The sequence below is a fragment of the Macaca nemestrina genome, chromosome 12, assembly GCF_043159975.1.
Source record: "Macaca nemestrina isolate mMacNem1 chromosome 12, mMacNem.hap1, whole genome shotgun sequence".
Lineage (NCBI taxonomy): Eukaryota > Metazoa > Chordata > Mammalia > Primates > Cercopithecidae > Macaca > Macaca nemestrina.
In genome coordinates this window covers 89,635,803-89,656,790 of record NC_092136.1, presented here as the reverse complement: position 1 = coordinate 89,656,790, position 20,988 = coordinate 89,635,803, and the positions used below count along the sequence as shown (strand labels likewise).

Below are 20,988 nucleotides of genomic sequence, written 5' to 3'. Positions count from 1 at the left end.
AGGCCAAGTCAGGCAGGTTTTTTGAGCTCAGGAGCTCTAGACTGGCGACAAAGCAAAATGTCTAGATCATTCTGTCTCTAAAAATACTTATATAAATTTTAAAAAATAGGCCCAGCGCCGTCGCTCACGCCTGTAACCCTAGCACTTTAGAAGGCAGAGGTGGGCAGATCACAAGATCAAGAGATCGAGACCATCCTGGCCAACATAAAGAAACCCCGTCTCTACTAAAAAAAATACAAAAATTAGATGGGCGTGGTGGCAGGCGCCTAGAGTCCCAGCTACTCTGGAGGCTGAGGCTGAAGAATCATTTGAACCTGGAAGGCAGAGGTTGCAGTGAGCCGAGATGGCGCCACTGCACTCCAGCCTGGCAATAGAGCATGATTCCATCTCAAAATAGATTAATTAATTAATTAATTAAAATAGATAAATAGCTGAACATGGTGGCCCACGTTTAATCCATAAACCTATGGATTATGTTTAATATAATTTTAAAAAAGAAATGGAACCATTTTTAAAACTCAGAAAATGAGATCATTGCATTAAAAATAATCTAAGTTTGCAGATAAAGTCCCCAAATTTTGTTTTGGTTTGTAAGCTAATAGTAGCTCCTACTCTGGAATTTGTGTACTTACGTCAGAAATGTATCTATGTTCTCACCAAAGCTTGCTGTCGAATATGATGGATTCCACTCAGGGATGAGAGTCTCACAGTGCAGAGTCGGTAGCTTTTGGAAGTCTCCAAGGCCAGTTGCAAAGTTGCTCTGTGGACTCTGGAGAAGAATGAGCTTGGCTCCTGAAGTATCCTTTTATGACTCTCTGAAGACCACACCCCTTTCTTCCAATTGATTGCATTTCACAGGGCGTAGGTGGGTGTTAACATAGATGATTAAGTTTCTTCAAAATAGAAATTTTATTTTTATTTATATATATGTATTTTTTTTTGAAAGGATTCTGGCTCTGTTACTGGCTAATTTTTTGTTTGTTTGTTTGTTTGTTTGTTTTTTCAGTTTTAGTCGAGAGGGGGTTTCACCATGTTTGCCAGATGCGTCTGGAACTCCTGACCTCAAGTGATCCGCCCGCCTCAGCCTACAAAAGTGCTGGGATTACAGGCGTGAGCCACCACACCCAGTCAATTGATTTTTTATTGTAACGTAAAAATTTAATCTAAGAACACCGTTGGCCTCCATTCCAGAAGGGATATTTCTCCTGCTCATCTTGCTCCGGATGAAGCCTTCCAAGGGTCTCTCAACAACCACAGGATGGAGGATTCCCTCCTATATTACCTGGCACTGCCCAACTCAACTCAAGGGGTAATGGAGAGAAAGTCTAGAAAGCTCCATCTCAGGGACGTCCCTGGGCCAAGATAGTGTAGGACATGTTGCTCCAAGGTAAATTTAAGGAAGGAGACCACTACTACTCCTGCTGCCCTCCTCCCCCTACCTTGCCTAGTTCACAAGACAGGAGGAAAGTGAGAAAGAAACAAAAGTAAGATAAATAGCCAGACAACCTTGGCACCACCACGCGGCCCTAGGAGTTAAACAAAGTAATAATAATAACATCAACCCCTGGCCTAAACTACTTGTGTTATCTGTAAATTCCAGACACTGTATGAAAAAAGCATTGTAAAACTTTGTGTTAGCTGAGGCATGTAGCCCCCAGTCACGTCTCCCACGCTTGCTCGATTTATCACGACCCTTTCATGTGGACCCCTTAAAGTTGTAAGCCTTTAAAAAGGCCAAGTATTTCTTTCTCGAGGAGCTCGGCTCTTAAGACGCGAGTCTGCCGATGCTCCCGACCAAATAAAAAACCTCTTCCTTCTTTAATCCGGTGTCTGAGGAGTTTTGTCTGCGGCTCGTCCTGCTACAAATAGAAATGTATTTCTACTTGACAAAGTAATGATGACAGGGCTTCATCTGAATGCGTTTATTCCACTGCTTATGGAGAGGAGTGACATGCCATTTGGACACATGAGAACATTCTCTGCCTAGTTACCAGTGGCTCCAGATCTTCATGTAGTCGTGGAAAACCATGCTTCAGATTGCAGAAAAGCAGCGCAGACCTCAAGCAGACAAGAGTTCTTCTAGAACCACCTTGGCTATGCAAAAACTATCAGGTCCAGCAACAGTCTGAGCTGGATGAGAAATAGAGTAAAGCTCTCAGGAGCAGCAGAAGCTGTAAGGGAGGGAAAAGGCAAGGAAGAAACTCTAGATTTCAGGATGTCCCCTTTATATCTTTGAGAATCTCAGGACCCACAAGGCTCCTGTTTCTTTGTCTGACTCTTCTGGCATCCAGGAGTTTTCCTGGGTTAAACCATCCAGGGATAGGACAGGAGATGCCATTTGGTTTTAGGAGCAGAGGAGAGAAACTCAGTGGGAAGAGAGTTTCCAAGGGAGGAAAATTCAGTTGAGCAGGTTTATAAGGTCACAGGACTGGATATGGGTAGAGTTCAGTGTACAGGTTTAGAAGCCATAGTTCCCCCAGATCTTCTGATTCTAACATAAGTACACAGAGCCAATCAAATGAAGGAGGAGGGGCAGGTCAAGAGAATTCTAAGACAAGGGAAATGAGGGATGAGTATTTGCAGGAGGGCACTGTCAAAGTCAATAGACAGACATTCTCCCCTCCTCTTATATTCAGAAACAAGAAATGAAACTTAAAAGTGTTGCTTGTGTTCTGTGCCAAAGGCAGCAGAGCACTTGTCTCTGGTCTCCATATACACTTGTCATATTTACTTGCAGTATTAAGAGTAAGATTTTGATTCATTTCACACAGAATAAAATTCACCTACCATGTTTAAATTGCCATACATATAATGAGACTTTACTGATCATAAATAAGTTACTCTCAGCCTTGAGGCCTGGCTTAAATTTTCTCTATTCTCATTCCTTCTCCTTCATATCAGAAGCTTCATAATAGACAATGGGGGCAAATATGGTGTGGAGAAATAATCAGTTTGGATTTAGATATTTTTAATGTAGTTATCACTTCCTAAAAAGCTAGGAAAAAGCCAAAATACATGAAATAGCCACCTGCTTTAGTTTCTAGTATCCCTTCGGTATCTGCCGACAGGTATTCTATATTATATCTTTTCTGAATAAGATATTAAAAGTTCAGTTTTGTCTATGCTACTTTCTTTCTTTTCCTTTCCTGCTGTATTTTTCCCTAAAGCACTTATCACAATGTGCCAATCTATTAAAAACATTTTTTTGTTTGTTTGTTTTTTTGTTTTTTTCTAGACGGGGTCTTGCTCTATCACCCAGGCCTAAGTGTGGTGAAATATCAGCTCACTGCAGCCTTGACTTCCCAGGTTCAAGCAACCCTTTCACCTAAACCGGTATCGGAGACCACAGAACTTGCCAAAACACCCAGCTAATTTTATTTATCTTTTCTTAGAGATGGGCTCTCACTTTGTTGCTGAAGCTGGTCTCTAACTAACTCCTAAGCACAAGTGATCCTACTGCTTCAGAATCCTGAAGTGCTGGTATTACATGCCAGAGTCACTGTGCCAGCTTCACTTTTTGAATGTTATATTTTGACTTGTTGACTTGTGTTTCTCACCCTACAACCTCACTAGCTCTTTAGGTGCAAGAAAATCTGTCTCCTTTTTTCATTTCTGCATTGGCTTAGAATGCTTATTAAGACACAGTAGGCACTTGATATATTGAAGAAAAAAGTAAGTAATATCCTTAAAGATATCACCTTTAAATAATCAGGATGACTTACGAATAATTAAGCTGATGATCTCTCTCTCTGTCTTTCAGACAGAGCTATTTGATTTATTTCTTAGTACTTAGAAGTGTTCACAAAGAGCCACTGGATTTCTTTCTTAGTGCTTAGAAGACTCTTTAATAGCATTTGTTTTTGTCCAGGCACGATGGTTCATGCCTGTAATCCCAGCACTTTGGGAGACTCAGGCGGGCAGATTGCAAGGTCAGGAGATCGAGACCATCCTGGCTAACATGGTGAAACCCCGTCTCTACTAAAAAAAAAATACAAAAAATTAGCCAGTCATGGTGTGGGGCGCCTGTAGTCTCAGCTACTCAGGAAGCTGAGGCAGGAGAATGGCGTGTACCCGGGAGGCGGAGCTTGCAGTGAGCCGGGATCACGCCACCGCACTCCAGCCTGGGCGACAGAGTGAGACTCCTTTCAAAAAAAAAAATACATTGTTTGTTTTTACTTTTCCATCAGGAAATCTGTACTCCTTTCAGAATGCATGTGTACTTTCATTTCATCTTTTCTCTTAGCAGTATTCATTTTATGTTTGAATCAATAAATAATCAATACAAATTCTTCAGCCATGCATTTAGGCCCCATCTTGAACTACCCTATTTTCTGCTACATCTCTAAGCACTGCCTCTCTCATGATATATCTGTAAATCGCATACGTGAACTCTATGGAATTCCAATACTATGATGGATCGTGTATATAGTTGCCAACCCCTCCTCCCCAGTTTACCTGCCTGAAATTCTCAGGAATTTCCTTTTTTTTTTTTTTTTTTGTAATGTAGTTTAATTTTATTTAGAAAACGAAAGAGAATATAGTTTTAAAACTTTGGACTTACATATACTCTTGATCCTTGAATAACACTGGTTGGAACTATGTGAGTCACTTATAATTGGAGTTTCTTCTGTTTTTGCCACCCCTGAGACAGAAACCCCTCCTTTTTCTCCTCCTTGTCAGCTTACTCAATATTAAGATGATGAAGATGAAAACCTTTATAATGACACGCTTCTACTAATTGTATTCACTGTTGCATTAATGAATAGTAAATATATTTTTCTTTTGATTTTCTTGATAACATTTTCTTTCCTTTAGCTATCCTTATTGTAAAAATACAGTATACATAGAACATATAAATTATGCATTAATCAACTGTTAACATTATCAGTAAGGCTTCTAGTCAACAGAAGGCTATTGATACCAAAGTTTTGAGGAAGTCAAACGTTACATGCTGATTTCTGACTTCATGGGATCGTGGCACTCCAACCACCAAGTTGTTCAAGGGTCAACTCTAAGTTTATTAAATTTTTTTTTTATCATTCAGATAATCTGAGAATCTCTTTGTGAACACTCAAAGACTTTATCTTTCTGTGAAACCCTGTGTTTATCTCATGCAATAATTATTGCATTCCATAGTGGTAGTGTATTTTCTCATACCTATTAATATTTTATATCATTCCCCAGGAAACGAAAAATATTTTAGCTGAATATGTTGATATTAGCAATAAATCCCAATGAAAAGTTTGCTTCCATGTTGAAATGATTAGATGGAACCCTTTTGCTATCGTTCTGCCGCTCACAGTAGCATAACAATTTATACCTTGGTAGTGCCCATTGCTCTAGTTGGTACACTGAAGCATGATACCCAGGCTTGGTACCCAGGTTTTTCTGATAATATTGTGAATTGTATTAACCTTTCTGAAAGTGATAGTTATGTATTGCTAAAGTGTGCAAGAGCTGTCACAAATTCTGTACTTTATTGTAGTATTTTCATTTCTTGAATTATTTCTGAAGAAAAAGTCTCAATTTTGGAAAAGAAAGAGTGCTTTGAAAAAGATTTGAGTTGTAAAATAATAGCAAGTATTTCAAAATAACCTATTCCTAAGAGAACAGACATATTAAATAAGTTGATATTCACCAATTTGAACATTTTATAATCATTAGAATTGATTCGTTAGAGGCCTGGCACGGTGACTCATGCCTGTAATCCCAGCACTTTGGGAGGCCGAGGTGGGCAGATCACCCGAGGTCAGGAGTTTGAAACCGGTCTAGCAAGCATGGCGAAACCCCATCTCTACTAAAAACTACAATAAATAAACAAATAAACAAACAAAAATTAAAAACTAGCCGGGTGCAGTGGTAGGCACCTGTAATCCCAGCTACTCAGGAGGCTGAGATAAGAGAATGGCTTAAGCTCTAGAGGCAGAGGTTGAAGGGAGCTAAGGTCCCGCCACTGCACTCCAGCCTGAGCTACATAGTGAGATTCTGTCTCAAAAAAAAAAAAAAAAAAAAAAAAGATTATCAAAAATACAATATAAGAAGATATTTATAACAAAATATGAAGTAAGTAGAAAGGATGTAAAATTGTAAATATAATTTGATTAATTTCATTTAACAAATATAGGAACAACTTAAAGGGAGTTAATCAATTAGTATAATAATTGTGTTATCTTCAGATAACTATTGGCAGAATTGTTTTCTTATGCTTAACAATTCTTTCCAATTTTTTTATGTGGGTAAAAAGTCAGCAATGAGTACGAAAATTTAAGCAGACTTCAAACACGGCATATTCCATGAAGCTGCTTTTCTATCTTTAAAAGAAAAGTGATGTTTTCTCTCCCTGAAAAATGCCTCATCATTTGAATCATGGTTTGTTAAGGACACACAGCTTTTTCTTCCTTGAATTTCTCTATATTTGGTTCGTTTTCTCCAAATGATAGTAAAGATTACGTCTGTGTCTCTATATGATGTTAACAATTCCTGAAACACCTAAGCAGTGCGTTGGACATAATAATAGTAATTTCTCACTAAGTAAATTCAGCTGAATGTTGAATTTCTCAACCAAAACTTTGAAATCTAATGAAGAGACATGTCTTCATCTTGCTTTTCTTGTGTGACTTCTTTCCCCTGTATCAAAGGACACAGGGTGTTAACACAGGATACAGAGAAAGAGAAGTGTGTGTTTGTGTGTGTGTGTGTGTGTGTGCATTTACGTATGTGTAGCCACATCAATTTTTGTATTTGTAGAAATGCCTTGTGAATTTGATTCAGAAACCCATAGCATTTTATTGAAATTATGTTTCATTTGATTGTCTTATCTGTTTATGGGAGCTGCTAACAGGTATTCTGGGTTTCACTTATCATACACTGCTACAAAATCTGAGTTCATGATGTTAAATTCATAAATGTTGAATACAACTGAAATCCAAATTATAGAAGTTTTCCTATTACATGTTATTCCTGTTTTTCTTTTGTCAACGGGGTGCAGTGGAAAGAACAATGTGGGCCTCCCATTTCAGTGTGAATTTAGGCAAGTTATTTAACTCCCGACCCATCGTTATCTCATCTGTGAAATGGGGCCACTACCCTGTCCAACTTGCAGAATTGCTCTGGAGATTAAAAATCACGTTATTGTATAGACATACAAAACAGCAATTGGCACCTAGGAAGCCATCAGCCAGTTCTAAATGCTAACTGATAGTAAAACTAAATTATAAAAAAGTAGAGATAAAGTAATGAATATAATAATTAATGCTTTCTTGATGTAATAATTGTTTCTCATTAGTTAACGACATTGTGACAGAATTGGTATATTGAATTCAGTGACTCATTATTCTTCTACTCATAGCTTATGGATACATGATACACTTTCAATTAGATTGAATCATTCTTATTGCAATAGCAACCTCATCACTCCTTTTGGAATGTAAGTTCTGTGAAAGCCGGGAGTGTCTGATATATAGCAGGCATTCAGATATTGTAGAAAGACTGAAATAAACACCATGTTTTGTTTTCCTAATAGGTTTAGCTTTAAAAATAAGAATATTGTTAGTTATTACTTGGCAAATATTTATAATTTGCCAGGCATCTTACTAAACATTAGTAGATTATCTTATTTTAATGTTGATATTACTTCTGTGAGTAGATTACTAGGATACCTAAGGTGAAGAAAGTCTTGCCTATATTTATATATCTGGGTTTATCAGTGAATTATTTTTCCAATGTAAATAAAAATCACTACCATTTTTCCCATTGGCACATGCAGCTGTTTCTGTGCTTTCGTAAGCCTCAGCAGAATGTATTTTATAAGATTTAAAAATATGGTAGCTATGTATGCTATTGTTTTTAATTTGCATATTATAGAAATTTAAAATAGGCATTTCATGCTTCAACAAAACTGATTTGAAATGCACAGGTCTACTTAAGAACAATTTTTTTGTTTGTTTGTTTTTGTTTTTTGAGACGGAGTTTCAGGCTGCAGTGCAGTGGTGCAGTCTCGGCTCACTGCAACCTCTGCCTCCAGGGTTCAAGCGATTCTTCTGCCTCAGCCTCCCAAGTAGCTGGGATTACAGGCATGCGCCACCATGCCTGGCTAATTTTTTGTATTTTTAGTAGAGACGGGGTTTCTCCATGTTGGTCAGACTGGTCTCAAACTCCAGACCTCAAGTGATCTGCCCGCCTTGGCCTCCCAAAATGCTGGAATTACAGGAGTGAGCCACCACGCCCGTGCCACAATTTTTTAAAAAAAATATATAGTCAGCCCTTTCTATCTGTAGATTTCACATCAGCAGGCAAAGGTGGATAGAAAATACAGTTTTATTCACTGTAATCCCAGGTACTTAGGAAGCTGAGAAAGGAGGATTGCTTGAGCCCTGGAGTTTGAGGCTTTAGTGAGGTATGATCAAGCCACTGCACTCCAGCCCGATGAAAGAGTGAGACTCCATTTCTTAAGAAAATGAAATAAAATACAGTACTGAAGGAACGAAACCCACACATATGGGGGCCAACTTTTTATTTTTAAAGATGGTAAACTTTATTTTGCCAAATTTTTTTTGTTTTCAAACTTATATTTTCAAATATTAGTATTGCATACAGTAAATGATTTTGTTAAAAATATCACAAAGTAGGAAGGACATAAATCCAGAAAAAAGGCTTTTAAGCGAATAAATTTATTTCTATGGAATAAATCTCAACAATTATTTTTCCTTTAGCTTTGATATATTAGAACTTTTATCAAAGAATGACACTCATTACATGAGCTTGAATCTGAGAACCTCAGATGTGGCTAATAAAGAACTAATGAATAATGTAAAGTAAGAGAATTATGAATGCTTTTCTAAAAAACAAAAGTAAATAAAACAAAACTGTTACATTCCATTTGGACTCTTAACCATGTATTTCAGAAATATTTTCTGTTTTATATTATTGCCTACTTCACTGTCTTAACAATATGAAGACCAGGATGTCAAAGGGCATTAAACATGTGGTGAGAGTTACATTATGGCCAGTTAATGCAAGGGAGGTCAGATGTGACTTCAGATCCCACATACACAGCTACCTTTCCTCACTGAGGCAGAGCAAGGTAATCCAGAAAGTCTTATCAGACTCTGAGAATGCTGTACTTACATTATTCTGAAAATCACTTGAAAAGATGAAATAGTAAATAATTTATACTAAAATCTGGATTATTATTCTGATAGATCAATTTGATTTGTTTAGTTGTTTGTACACATTCAGCTTGTTAATTCCACAGAAGAGAAGGGTTAACTTTTCATATATACGTGTCTTTACTGCAGGACTTAAGTATGCACAAATTTTGATATCTATCAGGGTCTTGGAACCAATTCCCAGAGATGACTGATTAAATTCAGTTTTATTCTGAAATTTTTATTTTGTGTGTAGAGATACATTTCCATGAAGTTATAACTATGTTCATTTCTCATTCCAATATTATTAAGAATTATGAATGATCAACCGATATTTCTGTAACGAGCATTTATTGATCCTTAGGGTTACCAGATAGGGATTTTTATAGGTAGGAAAATAAAAAATGACTCCCTCTTATAAGATCACTTTTTCTTTTTCTTTGGACTGTGGATAAATATCATAGTTGATTTCTTACAATCCAATAGAAAATTTCAAAATATATGTAGTAAATGATAAATATCATATTTTCTCAAACAATGTAATATAATTTTGCATAGCTTTATTTTCAGTATCTTTTTGTTTCTTCTTTTAAAAGAATATATGTTTATTTTAGAAAATGTAAAGATCAAGAAAGCAACAACAGAAAAGAAATATCTCCCTAATTCCATCAGAAAAATATAAAGTCATGGTTATATTCTTGTGTGTATAATTCTAGTCCCTTTACTATTTTAAATATATTTTTGTTTATGTATACAGAAAACTGAGTAAATCTCTCCACATATAATTTATATAAGAAATATATATTTATTTATTCTTTTTCCCATTTTTTATATTTAGAGGTTTTTATCCCCCCTAAATGTTGACTATTGCAATTTTTTTCTGCCAAACATTGACTATCCCCAGGTTGATCTTATATATATTGTCGAAGGTGTTAGGTCATTGGACAGCCAGAAATGGATCCATCTTTCTGTCCAGGGATTATCAAAGGGTCAGGATCGGGAGTAAGAGCATGTTTGAAACAGTTTGATTGGTTGTCCAATGGCAACATATTTTTTAACTTACCCATCGCCCCCACTTATGTTGTTGTTGTTCTTAAGAAACAGGGTCTCACACTGTCCCCCAAACTGGAGTTCAGTGGTGCAATCTCAGCTCACTGCAGCCCCAAACTCCTGAGCTTGATCAGTCTTTCCACCTCAACCTCCAAAATCACTAGGACTACAGTCACGTGCCACAATGCCCAACTAATATTTGTTCTTAGATTTGTCGAGACAGAGTATCCCTATGTTGCCCAGGATGGTCTACAATTCCAGGCCTCAAGCAATCCTCCCAGCCCAGCCTCCCAAATTTATGAGATTACAGGCATGAGCCACAGCTCCTGGCCTTCTCTCTTTACTTTCATTTGTCCTTCCTTTCTAGGTCTGTTGTGTGAACCGTCTTAGCCCATTCTATAAACATTCTTCTGCCGTGGTCATGTGAAACAATACAAAATTGCTTTTGATGATTCTTCATGTTTTATGTTAAATATTCTAACATAGTACTGTGATGTTTTTAAAAAGGACAAAAAACACAATAGAAGTTTGGCTAATCACAAGACTTTGATGATCACAGTTGTGCTATAATTTATTGTAATATAATAAAAATTCAGCACTTACTTGTAATGTGCTTTGGGACAAATCATTTAGTCACCTGATTTCTCAGACCACAGTTTCCTCCTCTGTGAAATACTAATATCAACTGTATGTAGCTTATTTTAAAGAATTAGAAAAATCGTCAGTAATCACTTTAATACCGAGCGTGATTGCTGTGGTTACTATATCGTTGCTACTATGGTAGCATAGAACCACTTACCACTTTACATTTTTGTTTGTTTTGTTGGTTGTTTTTGTTTGTTTTGTTTTGTTTTGTTTTTGAGACAGAGTCTCGCTCTGGAGCCCAGGCTCGAGTGCAGTGGCACCATCTCGGCTCACTGCAACCTTCGCCTGCCAGGTTCAAGCAATTCTCCTGCCTCAGCCTCCTGAGTAGCTGGGATTACAGGCACGTGCCACTGTGCCTGGCTAATTATTTTGTATTTTTAGTAGAGACGCGGTTTCACCATGCTGTCCAGGCTAGTCCTGAACTCTTGACCTCACGATCCACCCACCTCGGCCTCCCAAATTGCTGGGCATGCAGGCTTGAGCCACTGCACTCGGCCACAGGAGTCTTTAGAGATGATTGAATGTGGAAGTTCTGTTGACAAGTGGCTGATTCAAATTGTTAAATTAGAAATAGTCAATGTTAGAATTGTAGAGTGCTCTTGCGTTTCTCCTCTATATAATTTGGGAAACTAGTAAACAGCATGTTGTTTTATCAACAGGCATGTCACCTATGCTCCAAGCAGCCACAGCAAGTATTCAGGGGAGTCATTTCCAGGAATTTCTAATGCTCTGTTTGAAATGAAAAGCAAAGTGGACCCTTGCAAGGCTAGGGGAGAAGTGAAGAGAAAAATTTCTGTTGCAGCCTTCACAGTGCAGGCAGTTTCAGAGTCTTTGAAACAAGTAGCCTATGGGGATTCTTTAGAGAACCTATATAGAATTTGTGTGGTATATCACTCAGAAAGAACCATGATAGGTTCTACTGATGAATTTTTAAATTAGCATATTAGACATAAAGCTGGATATTATATACAGTTATGTGAGTGTCCATATATATGTTTGCATATGTGTTTTCTTTTATTGTCTTGTAATGGATTAAAAAATTAAAAAATTAAAATGTATAATCATACAAGGTTATTCTGAAGTGGAAGAATCAAACTCAGTATTAAATCCAAGGGGAATAGACAAATATCATAAAACTCTCATCTGGCATTATCGGGGAATCAAGTCTAACGTGTTCATGTCTCTTCATACATGGGAAAACATCAGTTTGTCATACAGCACAGTGCAGAATATGCACAACTACTCCAAGCCAGAGTTCTCACGCCCTGCCTGGGGCCCCCAAGGCTGAGAGGATCACGATCTCAGCACACTAGTTGGGACACTGGTTAAATTACACTTTTAGTAAATGTAATCTTTCTATAGCATAGGATAGCATTATTTTTTAATTGAAAATATTTTATTTATATAAAAGACTATCATGGAACATAGAAGTATAGAGAAAAATAATAATGAAATGAATATCTGTGAACTTACTAACCATATTAAGAAAATAACATTTCCAATATCTTTGGGTTCCCCATGCACTAATGATAGTTGTGTTTTTTCACTTTCTTGAATTTTCTGTTTACCTTTATTTCCTGTGGTATTCTTTATAATTTTATCACACAAGGCTATATCATTTACATGTTTCATGGCTTGACTTTAGGTAGTTTTGAAATTTTTAAAATAAAATCATACCATGTATAGTTTTATGGTACTTGATTTTTTTTCACTGGTCTTTAAGTGTTCAGATAGATAGATAGGTAAGTAGATAGATAGATGGATAGCATTTATTCAAATGAAAGTAAGATTCATGGTCCGTCACGAAAGAGAAAACATATAATAATGTGAATAGGGAAAGTTAATGTATAGAATGATTAATTATAACAGCAGCTGAGCAAGGAAATATTGTCTAGTAGAATGTAAGGAGAAGTCTAAATAATACGTGATGACACATATAAGGAATTGCCGTTGTTTCCAGGGTGAAGCTGGAGTAGTCAATGGAGAGTCCTCTCACCCCTTGGCCTCACTGAATGTTTAGAAGTTGCTGTATTGTTGCTCTTGAAAAACTTGCTTTAAATCCACACTTCAGAGCTCCCCAGAGACTTGCCTTCTGGGCCACTGGTGAAGCTGTTTATGAAGAAATGTCATGCCAGACGGGCTCCACTGCAAATATGGAAAAGGGTAGTATCAGGAGAAGCTCGTGGCTGCTGAGTTCTCATGGGCCCCAGTGAACTTCAGGAAGTGGGTGCTACAGCAGCAGCCTGAACTACACAATCTGGGCATTGGTGTATCCCTGTATGTCCTCCAGGCCAGACACTGGAGGTGTCATTTCCAAAGCAGATTGGAAGCACTTTTTTGTTATTTCTCTCCAAAGCTTTCTACTCACAAAGATTGACATCATAACACATGGCAAAGGAAAAGTATTTGAAGGATCCAGATCTATTTATGTAAACAAGCAAGAGTGAGTTTGTAGTGGATAACCCAAAGTTGGATAAACGGTGCATCACAAAATATATTTATTCATTTTCTACTGTTGTACATTTGGAATGATTTTTGTATATTGATTTTTGTGAACATGGCTCCTAACGCAAACACTCAATAGATTCTCATTCCTGACAGTATCTTCTGATAGGTGGAATGTCTGGGTTATATAATTTGTGGATCATCAATTCTACTGGGCAATGCCACAGCGATTCAAACTACTTTCACTTATTTATATTTCCACTGACAAGGTAATCATGTTATACAAAATAATAGAAGTATGGATGATTGTGGCAAGTTAAAGAAATACAAAGAACTCACCCTTACTAGATTCCAAGGCATTTGTGGGAAGAACAATTTGTACACTGAGCACCAAATACATTAAGTACATTTTGGAAGACATCGAGAGGAGTGTAACTACTTTCTTGTAGTTTATCAAAATCCCATAATGAGGTTAAGCAGGTAGGAATATAGGCACATTTGCATTTCAGCAAGCATTCTGGCCTGGATGCAATTGGAGGATATCACCAGCAAGAGGACAGAACTGATATTCTCTTGTGTGTATGAGACAGGATCTCACTCTGTCCCCCAGGCGAGAGTCAGTGGCACAATCCCGGCTCAATGCAAACTCTGCCTCCTGGGCTCAGGCAATCATCCAGACTAAGATTCCCAAGTAGCTGAGATTACAGGCGTGCACCATCATGCCTGTCTAATTTTTCTATTTTTTGTGGAGATGGAGTTTCCAATGTTGCCTAGGCTGACCTTAAACTTCTCAGCTTGACTGGTGAAACCACCTAGGCCTCCCAAAGTGCTGGGATTACAGGCATGAGCCACCATGCCACGTTCCGAAATCTTTTCTCATGACCACTGCTCTCACATAGACTTTACTATCAGAAAAGATAAGACTACGCTCATCCTTTGGCTTTTAGCTTAGGTATTGTTTCTTTTAGGAAGACTTTTAGGATGACTGTCCCTTCCTTTCCATCAACTACTAGACCATGAGCTCCTTAAGGACTTAGTCTTGTTTTTTATTTACACTTTTTAAAAATTTACTTTAATTTTCAGGATACATATGCAGAATGTGCAGGTTTGTTACTATTTTGGCTCGAATCCTTACCAGTAAGGAGAGTTCACAGTAGACACTCATTTTGTGAGTGATCAGAATAGTGCACATAAGAGACCCTCTGAGACATTCTGTGCTTTGAAAAGAAGAGTTGCACTGCACACTAGGATTTCCACAATGCCTTTGTTATGGGGTTTAGCTGAGCATGCTCACCGGCTTTTTGTCATGTCATTGATAGAGAGTTGGACAATATGGTAGATGTAGGACAGTGTGCATATTAGTATTCAAAACAAAGGACTAAAACCTGCACAATGCTTGAAAGATTTGTGAACTTTTAATCAATTCTGCCAGCATGCAAGAAGCATCCCCCAAAAATATTGTATGTAATTTGGTGGCTTAGGAACATACTTTGGCAACGTATGTCATGTCACTGAAAGGAAAGCTGTTTTCAGAGACTGCCTGGTTTCAAACCCTAGCTCTCCTACTTCATTAGAATATGTCTTTGGGCAAATTATTGAAGTTTCCTGTTCTCACATTTCTTAATCTTTAAATCAGTATAACATATTATTTATCTCATGGGGTTGTTGTAGGAATTAAGTAAGTTAGAACATGTAAAGCACTCAGAACAGTTTTTATCACAGAGTTGGTAATCAATAAATGTCTGATATTTTCACTTGAATGACAGGGTATTTTTTAATTAGGCAAGGAAATACTGCTTTTTCTCTCTTACCTATCCTGCATGGTAACACAGTTGTAGTAAAATAGATAATAACTTTTTCAGTTACTAACACTAAAATTTGCAATTATTTTGTATTCTTTTATTTGCATCTCATAAGTTGCTTATTGTTTATTTCTGTCTAATACAGGGCAGTCTACAAAATATAGAATTGAATTTTTACTGAGAAGTGAGAATGCTAGAAAGTCTTTCTTCTCTACACTTAGCTAGATAATATGCAACATTTTAAGAAGTGTTTGAAGCAGTTTTCAAAGAACAACATTTCTGGAAAAGTCTGTACGTAAGTATCTATGATTACCTTTTCTTAACTTTATTGGATGTATTTTTTGAAGCATAATGCTGATCAAATGACACTTCAGAAAACATACTAATTTGCAATGCCATGGACTGATGAAAAAGACAGCCACTTCATCTTTTCCTAGGATATGTTGGTTTTTATAAATTTTATAATTTTTTTAATGTCCATTAATAGATAAATGGTGATTTTCATATAGATTTTTACTTTTTCAACTTCTAGCAAGGTTTGTAATTTTCAGTTTATAGAAATGACCTAAATCCCCAAACATTAGATAATTTGTGAATTTATTAAATCATGGTAAACGACAACAAAATCTATTAGCATGGCAACTGTGTTAAAAATAACTTTCATGCACTGTTAAAGATAATTATGCACATCATTATTGTGTAAATAGCAGCCAGGTGCCAAGGCGCATGCCTGTAATATCAGCACTTTGGGAGGCTGAGATGGGCGGATCACCTGATGTCAGGAGTTTGAGGCCAGCCTGGCCAACTTGGTGAAACCTTATCTTGACTAAAAATACCCAAATTAGCCAATCATGGTGGCAGACACCTGTCATCCCAGCTACTCGGGAGTCTGAGGCAGGAGAATCATTTGAACCTGGGAGACAGAGGTTGCAGTGAGCCAAGATCATGCCATTGCACTCCAGCCTAGGTGACAGAGGGAGACAACATCTCAAAAAAAAGTAATAATAATAATTATTATTGTGTAAATAATTACTACATAATTTTAAAAATATGAATACATAACATTGATATAGATAGTTATGTACATATATGTGTAAATTATCAGTTTTAAAATTATTGAAAAAGGTGAATTAATAAAAAACAGATTTTATTTTCATATAACACAGAAATAGTCATAAAATAGTAAAAATAAGAAAAACAGGCTGCTACAACTAATTCCATCAACCATTATATATACAATTATGTGAAACACAATTGAGTTCCTTGCTGTACTTTTTTAAACAAGAGAGTTACACAGTACAGATGTGCTGGTAATCCCAGTTAATGTTTTATCTTTGAACATATTCAGATAAATAACGGCTAGGCACTTAAGGAATTATAATTTTAAAACAGTGAGAAACAAAATTTTAAAGTTAGCATGTGGCCCGGTGCAGTGGCTCACGCTTGTCATCCCAGCACTTTGGGAGGCAGAGGTGGGCAGATCACCTGAGGTCAGGAGTTCAAGATCAGCCTGAGCAACATGGTGAAACCCCGTCTCTACTAAAAGTACAAAAATTAGCTGGGTTTAGTGGTGGGTGCCTGTAATCCCAGCTACTTGGGAGGCTGAGGCAGGAGAATCACTTGAACTCAAGAGGCAGAGGTTGCAGTGAGCTGAGACCGAGCCATTCCACTCCAGCCTGGGCTACAGAGTGAGATACCATCTCAAAAGAAAACAAAAAACAAAAAAAAGCAATTAGCATGTGACAATATTTAATGAAATAATTGTTACAGTTAAAATATTTCTTTGAATAACCTGTGTTAAGTCAACTTTCTTGCCTCTCATTCCAAACTTGTCTGTTGAGCTTTGGGCCCCCAAGTGTGGTTTTTAATACTTCATAAACCTAATCAGTCAATTTACCCCTTTCTGTGCAATCTAATCAATCTCAGGAAGTGGGTGTGGTCTTTCCTGGGCCCATACCCTTTAAAAAGATGCTTGTCCAGAGACTTCTCTCTCCTTCAGTGAGGACCCACTGCATTTGTGACTGCTGTGCTTTGGAGCACCAGGAGTTACTTCTAATCTCGATATCTACAGAGCTTCTAGACTGAGACCATTCATAATAGCCTTGTGAGTATAAAATCTGCAGTAAACTCATCATGCTCACTTTTTCTCTTAAAAATACTTTAAATTTACCCGGCAGCATGCTTGGGTCTTTTCTAAGCAAACAAGTAACTGTCTTCATGATTTTACAGAAAATCAATGTAAAGTATCTTCAATTTGTAACATCTGGTTTGTGTGCCTTGCTATTTGATTCTTCTTATGTGACTATTTTCTGTATTGTTAGATTTTTTTTTAAGTGTGAAAAGGTATATTTCGATAGTTTCATGCAATGATAGAACCCATAAAATACCTAAAATGTTCCCTAGAATGTTGGCATGTAGTAATGGTTCTAATGTACACCAAAGTCAATGTTAAAAATGTTGAATTACTTTGAAACTTCTTATTGCAAAGGTCTTATTTGCTGTGTCTTCAAAATTTGCAGTTTGTAGACTAGATTTGAAAGCTGTTGAAAATAGTTTTAATTGGCCAGGCACGATGGCTCATGTTTGCAGCCTAGCACTTTGAGAGGCCAAGGCAGGCAGATCGCTTGAGGTCTAGAGTTAGAAACCAGCCTGACAAACATGGCGAAACCACGTTTTTACTTAAAATACAAAAAAATTATCATAGCATGGTGGCGGGTGCCTGTAGTATCAGCTACTCGGGAGGCTGTGGCAGGAGAATTGCTTGAACCTGGGAGGCGGATGTTGCAGTAAGCTGAGATCACGCCACTGCATTCCAGCCCGGGTGACAGAGTGAGACTGCATCTCAACAACAACAATAAATAAATAAATAAATAAATAAATAAATAAATAAATAAAAGGGAAAGAAAGAAAGAAGTAAAAAAAATAGATGTAACCCTCTGACAAGGGCTCCCAAGAGGCTGCAACTCCCAAGTCACTAAAAGGAATGGTGAATTGGTGGCCATGCTTCCATTAACTGCATTTCTGGATTTTCTAGTGTAGAGTGGAAAACCTAATACATATCTTCACTTTTATTGTTATTTTAGAAGATAATTAATTGTTGATTAATTCTTGTAAATTATTATAGTTTAAATATTCACTATTTCAGAATGTGAAAGTGTTCTCTCTAATCATCTGAATTGAATATGGGAAAAAATTTTCTAAATTAAAAATAATAGATATGATTTATGATTAATGTAGTGAAAGGAAAAGTTTTGATATTAAAGTTAAAAGGACAAATTTAATGATTGATAATTTTAGGAGTTGATAGTCCACTCTGATTAATCAATCTTAGATAAAACCTACTTCATTTATAATTGTGTGAGCAAACTTCATAGGTGAGTTTGGAGGCAGGGAGTACAGAATAATAGCATAGATACTAAGTGTCTTTCATATATTATCATCATGGAATCGTTGAGAGAGAATGACAGACATAGAACGAGATTAAGAATGTGGTTAAGAATGAGACTAAGAATTAAGAATCAGCTTATATAAGTGACTGAGAAATCGCCTCAGCTTTTACCGTCTACCCAGGCTTTAAGCTTGCTAAGTAACTGGGATTGATTGAGAATATGGCTTGTTTAACAAAAATACTATGAGGGCTCTCATCTCATTTTCTCATTTGAATCACAGGTGCTTGTTCATATTCATAAGTTTCAGAACTGTGGATTCAACTAATCTCAGAAAAAAATATGTACAGGAAGAAGGAAAAAGCAACTGTACTGAACATGTCCTTTTTTTTTTTTTTTTTTTTTTTTTTGAGACAGAGTCTCACTCTATTACCCATGCTGGAGTGCAGTGGCATCATCTCAGCTCACTACAATCTCTACCTCCTGGGTTCAGGCAATTCTCCTGCCTCAGCCTCCTGAATAGCTGGGATTACAGGCACATGCCACCACCCCCGGCTAATTTTTTCTATTTTTAATAGAAACGGGGTTTCACCATGTTAGCCAGGATGGTCTGGGTCTCCTGACCTCGTGATCTTCCCATCTCGGCCTTCTGAAGTGCTGGGATTACAGGTGTGGGCAACTGCGTCCTGCCAAACATATACATATTTTTAACAATCTTCTTGCTGTTCCTAAACAGTATGGCATTACAAGTATTTATACAGCATTTACATTGTATTAGACATTCAAAGTAATCTAGACATAAAGTATTCAGGAGGATAGGTTTAGGTTACATGCAAATCCCACACCATTTACTAATAAGAGCCTGGAACATCTAAGGATCTTGGTATCTCAGGGATTCCTGGACCCCAATTTTCAATGGCTATTGAGGGAAAACTTTATAAATCCAGCATGTTTGCATTTACTATGTCTCAGTTTACACTGGAGCTAACTTATTAGATATATTGGACAGACTCAAGTAGACAAGGAAAATGGTCCACTGGCTTTTTTTTTTCCTTTTCATCGGGGCAAATAAAAATAAGAGAAAGAAATTCTCACTTTTTTTTTTAATTTTCAGAGATATGGATTCAGACACCCTGCAAGCCTTCCAGAATCAGCTCATTTGCTCCATTTGCATGAACTACTTCATAGACCCGGTCACCATTGACTGTGGGCACAGCTTTTGCAGGCCCTGCCTCTACTTCTGCTGGGAAGAAGGCAGAGCACCAATGCGCTGCCCTGAGTGCAGAGAAATCTCAGTGAAGCCCGACTTCAACACCAATGTTGTACTCAAAAAGCTGGCTTCCCTAGCCAGACAGACCAGACCTCAGAACATCAACAACTCACACAGTATCTGTGTGCTCCATGAAGAGACTAAGGAGCTCTTCTGTGAGGTTGACAAGAGATTGCTCTGTGGGCCCTGCTCTGAGTCACCAGAGCACATGGCTCACAGCCACAGTCCAATAGGATGGGCTGCTGAGGAATGCAGGGTATGTGATGCCTCTAAGGCAGTTTGATATGTATAGAGTCCCAAATAAGAATGGTGAGGGCCAATGCAACGATGGTGATGAGAATGCAGATGGTGGAGGTGGTGATTATTCCATGTCAATCATAACACATAAACGTGTCCTTTCAATGTTGCTGACTAATTTAGCACTCTAATCATAGCTGTGTTGAGACTTCACTAAAGGAGGTTTCCTTAGAAACATTGTTCAAACGTGTAGAATGGAGCTGTGGAACAGGTGACCAGCACCAAGAACACTTTTCAAAGTCATGTTATATAAAAGCCAGTTTCTCAGAAAATTGATGATATTATCTGAAGGGTCCCTTAAAACTCTCTATTATATTTCTATGACTTTTCATATCCAAATTAATAGAACCAAATTTGTTTAACTTGGAAAAATCTGACCACTCCACTCTAACTTGAATTTGTGTTTCTTTCAATTACAGCCTTTTTATTTGATTGATAAGGGGATGAAATCTAGTATACTGTCTCCATTTTTGCTAAGCTTCTTGCTTCTTTTACAGGAGAAACTTATAAAAGAAATGGACTATTTGTGGAGAATCAATCAAGAGACACAAAACCATCTAAATCAGGAAACTAGAAAATTTCGTTCGTTAGTGGTAAGAATGAAAATATTTCCTTTATTTTTACGCAAATAAAGACAATGTTGGCTTATACTTTTTAGCTAAATTCAAATTACCAGTTAAAAGATAGTGATTTCATCCCAAGAAAATGTAGTGATTTCAACTGATATAATAGGAATCGCAAATACAGAAGCCCACACAAGCTAGCCAAATTAATTCTAGTATATTGGATAAATGGCATGATATGTATTCTAGTTCAAATTTGAAGGTTAATATAAACTTTTTCAGACACTGGAGATGAGGCAACATTTCACTAAGATTGGGTGTGAGGAAGAGGAAAGAAATAGAATAGTATATAGAGTAAAAATATAGTAAAAGTAAAAAAAAAAA

At 37.1% G+C, this 20,988-nt stretch overlaps 1 protein-coding gene and 1 long non-coding RNA gene across 2 annotated transcripts in view; both read left to right on the top strand.

The window, feature by feature from the left end:
* LOC139357565 (tripartite motif-containing protein 64C-like) overlaps positions 1-20,988 on the top strand; it is a 30,410-nt gene that overhangs the window by 5,175 nt on the left and 4,247 nt on the right. The window contains exons 2-3 of the mRNA XM_071075434.1: positions 19,589-20,000; positions 20,539-20,634. Of these exons, the coding sequence (XP_070931535.1) occupies positions 19,593-20,000; positions 20,539-20,634 (504 nt within the window). The 5' untranslated portion in view covers positions 19,589-19,592. The remainder of the gene's footprint in view (positions 1-19,588; positions 20,001-20,538; positions 20,635-20,988) is intronic.
* On the top strand, positions 761-1,818 carry LOC139357362 (uncharacterized). The gene is made up of 2 exons (XR_011610347.1): positions 761-865; positions 1,007-1,818. It is a non-coding gene; the product is annotated as an uncharacterized lncRNA (long non-coding RNA).